The sequence below is a fragment of the Bidens hawaiensis genome, unplaced genomic scaffold, assembly GCF_021521415.1.
Source record: "Bidens hawaiensis isolate Kalapana, Puna unplaced genomic scaffold, B.hawaiensis_p1.1 tig00046998_1, whole genome shotgun sequence".
Classification (NCBI taxonomy): Eukaryota; Viridiplantae; Streptophyta; class Magnoliopsida; order Asterales; family Asteraceae; genus Bidens; species Bidens hawaiensis.
In genome coordinates, this window is record NW_027498406.1 from 1 (window position 1) to 10,157 (window position 10,157).

Consider the following 10,157-nt stretch of genomic DNA (forward strand, 5'->3'; position numbering starts at 1 on the left):
CCCCCCCCCCCCCCCCCACCGCCGCCATCTACCATCACCTACCCTCCACCTACCATCACCAATCAACCACCACCGTCACTCACTACCATTTTTATTTTATTCTTTGTTTTTTTTTGTCTATCAAACGTACAACACAAAGAAATTATTCATTTCATTCTCACATGATAATCAAACATCTCAATGAAATGATAATGATGAATATTATTCGGTGTCCATTCCATTAGTTATGTTGCCTTAATTAATCCATCGTTTATTTCATTTCCTCGTACCAAACAAACAGTCACCATTTGGAAAAAGAAACTTGTTGCTTTACTTAAAAAAACAACTATTTAGGGTTAGTTTAATTATAAAAACAAATTTAATTAAAAGACAGAATTACAGAAATTGTCCTTTATGTTTACCTCAAATTTCACTGATGGTCCTTTATCTTTCAAATTGATGATTATTGTCCTTTACGTTTAAAAATGTTGCACCTTTTGTTCTTTAGGCCTAACCCCGTTAAAAAATCTCGTTAGAAAAAGTAATATGCATTACACATGAGGGCAAATCAGTCATTTCAACTACTAAATAAAAATACTTTAATTATCATTAATAAACAAAAATAACAAAACAGGGGGGGTGTTTGGCCTAGCTTTTTTAACAAAGCTTATAGCTTTTTTAGTTTTTTTTTTACAAAATAAGCTTAACTTAGTGTTTGGCTTAACTTTTTAAGCTTATGCTTATTAGCTTATATAAGCCGATGTGGCCGGAATAAGATGAACAGAGTTCGATTTGGGCGGAATAGAATGAATAGACTTCGATTATGGTCCCGATTTGGCCGGAAGACGATGAACAAACTTTGATTATGGTTTCGATTTGGCCGAAAGACGATGAACGGGTTTCGATTAGGGTTTCGATTTGTCCGGAAGACAATGAATGGCCTTCGATTTAACTACGGTTGCCTTCCTTTGTTCAAACTTAAGTTTCTGGAGTTAAAAGGGTTGCGGCGGTGGTGTACGATGTGGTGGCTTCTGTTAGGTTCCGATTTACCGGAATATGCTAATGGATTTTGATTTGGGTTTCATTTTGGTCGGACGACAATGGTGCTGGTAGTGTTGGTAGATGTGTGTGTGTGTGAGAGAGAGAGAGAGTGTGTAAGGCCCCATTACCGGTGCCTCATGGACGTTGGATTTACTCATAAACATAGTTCTTAATATCAGAGTTAATTAAAACTTTGCGCGGAAAATAAAACATTCATAAACATTTCATAAACTTGTCTTAAACAAACAACTTGTCTTTCAAAAACTAAGTAATTAAAACATAGCACGTTTTGAGTCTTCCGATGCCAGCCTCTGCCAGCCTCTTATTCAATGCCACGTGTCTCCTCAAGCGATCTGCCTCATTCTACTCACCTGCGTGCATACTAAAAGTCAGCTACGCTGAGTGAGTTCTAGTTAATCACATAACATACGATACATTCATAACTACATACTTTCATACTTTCGTTTATAATATACTTACTTACCTTCACACTTTCTTTCATATACTATCTTACGTTTTAAATAGCATTACGCCCTATAGCCTTCGCATATATTATTAGGGTATGCAACCCTTTAACATTCGCATATATTATTAGGGTATGCAACCCTTTTACCTTCGCATATATTATTAGGGTATGCAACCCTTTATCCTTCGCATATATTATTATTGTATGCAACCCTTTATCCTTCACATATATTATTAGGGTATGCAACCCCTTAACCTTACCTTTCCTTTCATTATCGTATCCATACATTTAATAACATACACAACATAATCGTACGTACTCCTTTATTCACATACACATATCATACATACTACACTATACTTGCCTTAACAATACGTGCAATACCCGAAGGTCGTTCACGTACTGTCAAGCATACATACATAACTATCACAATCGTCAATAAGACATACACTTAACATTCACATCAAGTATGCACATAGCCCCGAAAACATAACAAGGAAATGAGGCTAGAAACTCACATGTATGCGGTTACGTTTACCGTTAATGGTAATCCCTTTCTTCAGTTGTGCACGGCTGACTGTATAATAATTACACGTATCAATTAACTATCACTACTCATATCATCTTTCTAGTCTTAGTTATTACCCACAACGAATGGGGGTCCGGGGGCAGCGCCCCTAGCAGCGGGGTTCTAGAGGCAGCAGCCCATAGCAGGGTCCAAGGGGCAGAGCCCCTAGCTGGGGTCGAGCTGCCAGGTCAGCTTGGAAAAATTTTATTTACATTAACTGTCTTAACACATTTTTCACTAGGATTTTAATTCGTTTTCTAATTCGTTAACTCATTCCTCATAACAATTTAAGTCTGATTCGTAATCCGATTCGTTACCGAACTTAACTTAAGCGAACTTAAGGTTCGGCGAACTTAAGGTTCAGCGAACTTATCAAGAGACGAAGTTAACCATCCGTCGAACTTAGCCTTAGGCGAAATTAATGTTAAGCGAACTTAGTACTCGGCGAACATGCTTGGCGAACTTACCGGCGAACTTACTGGGGAACGAAGTTGATCAGGAGCGAACTTGGCATGCAGCGAAGTTATCCAGCTACAGCCCTGTTCGTCCCTAATCCTCCCCGAAATCACCATCGTTCAACATGAAATCCCGGGTATGGCGTTTAACCATCCTGCGATCATTCCTGTTGTCGTTTTGGATTTGATTTGGCCCGAAAACATGTAAAGTTTGGACCTTTAATTTCAAAAACGTTCAATACAAGACCTTCGGTTTATTTTAAACGATTCGTAAGCAGACGCGGGTTTTCTTAAGTTTGTTTCTAACATCAAGTTCGCAACTTAACGTTCCATTTACACCCGGTCTAATCTCGTTCTAAGTTTCAAGGTTAAACGTTAATAAAAACGTAAAATTTAAGATCGAAACGTACCTTTTCGTGTTCGTTTGATCTCGTTTTGCTTGATTAAGAATCCTAGATCTTGTATATAGCTCATGTAACAAAGATCTACTTGAACTATCGTCTACTCGATTCCTAACTTCTCCCCAACCCTAACGGCCGTGTATATATATGTGTAGGTGTGTGTGTTTTTTGAGTGTGATAGGCAAATATGGAAGGTAAGAATGAGGATTAGGGTTTTAGGGATGGTTTAAGGAGTATTTATATCCCTTAAAGCCCATGGACCTAAGGCCCATTACCCTTTGATCCATCTTAATTAGTCTAAGTCCATGATCTTTAATTATACTAATTAATTATTTATGCCCGATAACTAAACACAACTTTCTTTTATTAAATACGAAATTTTAGGATGTTACAGAGAGAGAGAGAGAGAGAGAGAGAGAGAGAGAGAGAGAGAGAGAGAGAGAGAGAATGGTGTATGGTGGTTCCGGTGGCAGTGTTGGTGGCTTGCCGGAGAAGACGGTGGTTGTGGCTCGCCAGATGTGAAGCTATGGTGGCATTGGATGAATTAATAGGGCCGACTCTGGTGTTTAGTTGCAGGTAGGTTGGAAGAAGGGGTATTATGAAGAAGAAGATGATGAGTCTGGGTTTTTTTCTAGCAGAGAGAAGGGTTTAGGATAAAACTAAAATGTTTTTTTAATAGGGTAAAATTATAGTAATACCCTCACGTGAGCAGCACATGACACAACTTAACGAGATTTTTTAATGGGGTTAGGCTTAAAGGATAAATTGTGTAATATTTTTATACGTAAAGGACAATAATAATCAATTTGAAAGATAAAGGACCATCAGTGAAATTTGGGGTAAACATAAAGGACAATTTCTATAATTTTGTTAAATTAAAATGAAAGGACTAAACCCTAAAAAGTCAAGTATAAAGTTACAAACCCTGTCTTCAACTTCCATTTCTCCGGAAAATGGAAACCCTAGGTCATCAAGTGACAGCAAACACTTCAGTTCCAAATGAGATAATCGAAGAGATCCTACTCTGACTCCCGGTCAAATCCATACTCCGTTTCCGATCACTCTCCAAACCATGGCTCACCCGCATCCATGATCCATCATTCACCAAACTCCACCTCACTCGCGCCCATCGCACCGCCTTATTCATTGCCGCTTACGATTATTCTACTCGCAAACGCCACTTTCTATCCGCAGCCACTGACGGTGGACCCGTCACTCATCTCATCACACTCGACGGCTCTTATTATTATTATTATTATTATTATTATTATTATCATCATCGTGATCTTACCGAAGCCGAACATTTGAACGGCTTAGTATTTTTTACTCACCTCAACCACTTCATGGGCAATCACGCTTTCCTCATTAACCCTAGCACGCGTAACATTTTAAAGCTCCCCGATCCTGATGCTGTCACGAATACCGAAACGTGTTACTTTTTTGGGTTCGACGAGTCTAGAAACGAACATATGGTTTTGCTCATGAGGAAAGCGCTTAAATCGGTTATGATTTTTTCTACATCAAGTCATGCATGGAGAACGATCCATGCGGAGCTTCCGATTGGTTTTGGTTGGGATCGCTGTCGATTTTTTCAGCCAAAGTGTTTGTGTTAATAGTGTAGTACATCGAATGCTTGAAGACTCGTTTGAAATTTTGGCGTTTGACTTACGAACAGAGAAGTTTTCGATAATTAAGCCGCCTCAAGGTGTTTTGTGCTATGACTTTGAGGGGGATATATGTCCTCTGTACATGATTAAAGTCAATGACTGTATTGCAGTTGGTTGTTATGATGATGCCACGAAAACCGAAATGCATATCTGGATATTACAAGACTATGAAAACCGTGTTTGGGTCAGAGAAATTATAAATATCCCCCAGCCTTTGAGCCAGCAAGGATTTTCTTTCCCTGTAGCTTCTGTTAATATGGATGAGATTATCTTTAATTCGTGCAACTTATCCAGGAATGTGATGAGTGTACCTACTTATAACAAGAAGAATAGATGTTTGAAATCATTACAATTCACTTCGGGTCATCAATTTCATTTGTCAAATTTGAACTTCGATCAGATAAGGTGTTATGTTGAAAGCATGGTGCCTCTATAGGGAACAAAACAAGACTTTATGATCAAATACAGTTCTATCAGATCAGGTGTTATGTTTCATTTTTTTTTTGTCTCTCTTTGATGTGTGTTCTTATGGAGTTTCCATTATCAAGTTGTGCTTTACTTGTCAAACCTTTTGGATCGTGTGTTTCGAAACAAGTTTTGCTAAACTGTAAAACAAACAGTTTTAGTTTGTGTTATATTCTACAAGGATTGTCTGTATACTTTTCTACAAAAATTATAAATATGCGGTGCTGCTTATAAAAACAAATCCTTTCTCTCAAACTGAGTGGAAGGAAACTAGTCTTCTGATTTTTATGAACTAGTTATATTTATTTCAATAATCTTACTGATTAAAGATGTAATATAACTTAAACTTGAGTTTATATATTTAAAAACAATAAAGAAAAGTGACTTGTTTTTCTAAGTTGTTAAGCTTGTTTGTCATTGAGAAGTCATTATGGTTTCTACATCATAAAGTTATCTGTGCACTCTTGCCATACTGACATGGGAAGTTGTTGGAGAAATTACTCAAATGCCTTGAGTTGAGTCTGACTTTGCCCTTGAGCTCCATACAACCAGGCTAGTCCTTTGTTGGCTCAGCTTTTGCTGCCTATTTGCTATTTTGAAATTGCTCAAGCCACTCTTTGATAAAGAATGTGTCGCCGAATGAACCATCTGCTCTAAATTCAGAATGCCATTTTACTACCTGCTTCCAATGGAGCATTATTAATCTTCATTAGGATCGTTTTGTTTGTCTTTATTACGAATGGACAAAGCAGCAGGTAATGTTCCTGTTATTTTAATCCGTGTGGCTTCATACGAATTGTTTGGGGGCAATACTGGTGATGTATGTTCCCCTTAGTTTGATGTATTGACTTATGGATCTTCTGTTGTTAAATAGTGCCTTAGAATCTTGTTTTGCTAAACCGTACACTAGACTGTTTCAAATCCGTGTTATGTTTTGGAAGGATACAAAGATTCTAAAATATTAAACATGCATTTCAAAAGCTAGCCCAGTTCTAGATTTGTTGTGGAAAAGGTCATTAATTTGGCATAAGATTTCCATTTTTGTTCGCCAAAGTCCATAGTCAGTTGCGGATTTATGTTGTTGAGATTGGAGACACGGGACTGGATATAAATGAAACATCGAGTGTCTCTGTAATATTTTTTGAAGTGACTCCAATTAGAAAGTCACTAACTGATCTAATGGAGGGTGTCCCCTCCAAAGCAATTCAGGCTTGATTCCCATCCCCCGACGATCTCAGCTTCATTTTCCCACCCCCTCCATCGTTTTCAGATTCGATCATGATGGTTATGTTACTCGTTTTTTGTGTGTTTCAATACTATTTTAATATGACCTTCAATGACTTTTTATCTTGTATTACCTATTCATAATCTTTGTTATTACTCAGTTTATTTGAGTAAGAGTTTGATTATTACTTTCTAGTTTTTAATTTAGTGATTTTAAATTGTGGTTTTCATAATTATATTTTCCCTGACCAACCTGAAATTTCAGATATCAAGAGGGGCCCGAAATTATTAAAAGTTTTAAGCCCTGAGCATTTGATTGATGCTCTAGGCTTTTCCCTAAGGTTTATTTCCGAGTGTATGATTGGTGCTCAAGGCTTATTTCCGATCCAAAGACCCCTCTGGTCCATATCTTTTCAAACACAAATGTATAGAACAATTATCATCCAAATTGATTGCAAATGCCGTATTAGTAATGGATAATCAGAGAGAAAGAGTAAAATGAGATTCTTAAATGAATTATTTAAAGGACAAAATATTAATATGATATAAAACATGTTACATATTTTCATACAAACATTTGGATAGAAGATTAAAGAGGTAAGATGAATTCAACTTTGACATAAAACTTGACATGGATAGGGTGGTACCGTTTCATCTTTTGCTTGCATCTTTGTTCCAATTCACAAACTTGCATATAGTGATAGATTGGTCAACATTTTTCTAGCATCTCTACTACTAGGCCTCTCTGCCGGATTATCAAGTGTACAAGAGCAAGCAAAATCAAGAACAAGAAACATTTGTTCTTCACACCCGTTTCCCCTCAATTTCGGATCGATCAATTGTTCTGCATCCTCACAGTATCTCATCCACATAATCGAACCCATCTCATAAGTACTCCGGAAAAACTCATCGGACGGAAACATTTGCTTAATTTTTTGATCTATAATCGTTGTATATGAATCAGTGAGCTTTGCAAAGTCTTTTGGAGTCTCTAATACCTTCTTTATTGCAATTGTTTTGACTTTGCTTTCATGTAATTCGGTTTTGTATACTACTCCACACGCGCCTTTACCGATGATTGGAAGCGATGCTACCCCGTCATCTTCCTTCAAGAACGCCAAGTCTTCGGGTTTTATCATGTTACTAAAGGTGATCAAGCCCAAATTGTTCTTTTAATATGCGTGTATAAAAATCGCTCTGTTTCACTTTCTTTTTGCGTTGAATAACATTCAGAACCGGACTAAAGAGGAGGAAAAAGAAGCGAGAGATGATGGCCATTGACGTGGAAATTAAGATTGACCTCCAATCACAATATAATTGTTTGTTGAAATAGTGGAAAATTAAAGTATATTGTCAGAAGAAATTACAAAGAACATAATGGAAAATGACGAAAGAAATTGATGATGATGATGAGACGAAAAAACATAATGGAAAATTTACGTGTGAAAACTTGACGATGATGGGACTAATGAAATGGCGAAGAAACTACAAAGAACTTAATACAAATAATAGGGAATGATTGAAGAAAAGGAAAAACACGAACATACGAAATGGAGGAAAGATAACGTGGGACCTAATTTGAATGACTAAATTGAAAATATTCAAAAGTTGGATTACACTGTTCATATGAGGGCTATACAAGAATGGCGACATCAAGAATTAGTCGGACCGCATGATCGTGCCAGTAATTTTGTAACAATCCATCTAAAGGTTGAGCCAACAGCTCAAAACTACCATTTTTTGATAGCTTGTTGTTAATAGCACGACCTCATTTAGCTTATCCTCTCGATTATGCTATAATTAAATAGGACTCACATGCATGCCTTTGTAGCATTCTAAAAGTATTTATAAACCCTTTCACCATTAAGTTCACTGTTAGCTTTTAGGAGGGTTGGGGAGGGCGAACGCTCCCTGTCCAAGCATCCCAGTAGTCCTGACTTTTTATATAAAAAATTATTATTATTATTTTAAAAGTATGTATTCTTAATACTTAAATCCAATTACTCCATTCATTTAAGCCTATCTCTGTTAAAAGAAAATGAAATTGCATAAATCAAATCATAACCCAATAAGTCCATTTAAAATTTTAATTTTTAAAGCCAATTAAAAAAAAGACCCTTTTATTTATGTACTATGTACTAATTTTTTTCTCGCCATTGACCCACGATTTTTTTTAACAATTCTCAAGGATAACCCTGATTAAGTTAGTTCAGGCATAAAGTCTCCAAAGAAACTCACCAACTGGTCTGGTGGAAAAGCTTTGGTCTCCCATCCAAAGCAATTTCGTCTTGATTCCCATCCCCCGACGATCTCATCTTCCTTTTTCCACCCCTCCATCGTTTTCAGATTCATGTTGTTTATGTTGTTACTCGTTTTTTGTGTGTTTTAATACTATTTGAATCTGACCTTCAATGACTTATTCATTATCTCTGTGTTATTATTAAGTTTATATTAAAAGTTTGATTATTACTTTCTAGTTTTTAATTTAGTGATTATAAATTGTGAGACACATACACAAAGGAAAGTCAACGTACAAATGAAATTAACGTGCTAATTGTGAGAATCAAATAGAGTAAATATATATACAAGTACAGTAATTATGTAATTGAATCAAAGAGTATATATATGATATAAAACATGTTACATATTCCCACACAAACATGATTTGGATAGAAGAAAAAATAGGTACGATAATAAAATAACATGTGACACAAAACTTCATGACATGGAGAGCTATTAACAGCTGAAGGTACTAGTGTTTCATCATTTTCTTGCATCCTTGCTCTAATTTCACAAACTTGCATATTAGTGATGGATCTGAGTCAACATTATTCTAGCATCTCTACTACTAGGCCTCGCTTTAGGATTATCAAGTGTACAAAAATAAGCAATCTTAAGAACAAGAAGCACTTGTTCTTCATACCCGTTTCCCATCATTTTCGGATCGATCACTTGTTTCGGATCCTCACAATTTCTCATCCATGCCACCAAACCCATCTCATAAGTATACCTGAAAACTCATCAGATGGAAACTTCCCCATCACTAAAACCGCCAACAACACCCCAAAACTATAAACATCACACTTTTCGTTTACGTCCTTCGTTTCAAAATACTCAGGCGCGACGTATCCTAGTGTTCCAACAACATCGGAAGTCTTGATATGCGTGTCAAAATCCGGAAACCATATTGCTGCCCCAAAATCGGCTATATGGGCTTCCATGTCATCATCAAGAAGAACATTGGCTGGCTTTAAATCTCTATGAACTATACAAGGATTATGTTCCATGTGAAGATACTCGAGCCCCATGGCTACTCCTACTGCGATCTTGTGTCTAACCAGCCAATCTAATTCTCGACTACCATCTTTAACTTGTTGTAATACATCCTGTAAACTCCCATTTTTCATGAATTCAAAAACTAGGTAATGACAAGATGGCCGGGGAACATAAGCTAGTAATGGAACTAAGTTACGGTGTCTGATTCGTCCAACGGTAAAGATTTCTCTTCTGATTTGCTTAACTTTTTGATCGGTAACCGTTGTATACGAATCAGTGAGCTTTGCAAAGTCTTTTGGAGTCTCTAATACCTTCTTTATTGCAATTGTTTTGACTTTGCTTGCTTGTAATTCGGTTTTGTAGACTACTCCACACGCACCTTTGCCGATGATTTGAAGCGATGCTACTCCGTCATCTTCCTTTAAGAACGTCAAGTCTTCAGGTTTTATTCTGTTACTAAAGGTGATCAAGCCCAAGTTGTTCTTTTGCATGCGAATATAGAAATCGCTCTGTATCTCTTTCTCCTTTTTGCCTTGAAAAATATTCAGAACCGGAGTAAAGAGGAGGAAAAAGAAGCGAGAGACGATGGCCATTGCTCGTGATGAATATGATGGA

General features: G+C 36.8%; 1 protein-coding gene and 2 pseudogenes across 1 annotated transcript; 1 reads left to right on the forward strand and 2 right to left on the reverse strand.

Annotated features, from left to right (window-relative positions):
* The first annotated feature begins 4,180 nt into the window (after positions 1-4,180).
* On the forward strand, positions 4,181-5,150 carry LOC143596773 (putative F-box protein At4g38870; annotated as a pseudogene).
* Positions 5,151-6,946: 1,796 nt separating this feature from the next.
* Positions 6,947-7,405, reverse strand: LOC143596772 (leucine-rich repeat receptor-like serine/threonine/tyrosine-protein kinase SOBIR1). The gene has a single exon (XM_077075460.1). It carries the CDS (start codon positions 7,403-7,405, stop codon positions 6,947-6,949), a length of 459 nt encoding a protein of 152 aa, XP_076931575.1.
* A 1,622-nt stretch (positions 7,406-9,027) lies between these two features.
* On the reverse strand, positions 9,028-10,157 carry LOC143596774 (leucine-rich repeat receptor-like serine/threonine/tyrosine-protein kinase SOBIR1 pseudogene; annotated as a pseudogene).

Bases quoted from the DNA above. Each gene is read 5' to 3' on its own strand.
- LOC143596772 (XM_077075460.1), bottom strand. From the start codon at position 7,405: ATGATAAAACCCGAAGACTTGGCGTTCTTGAAGGAAGATGACGGGGTA.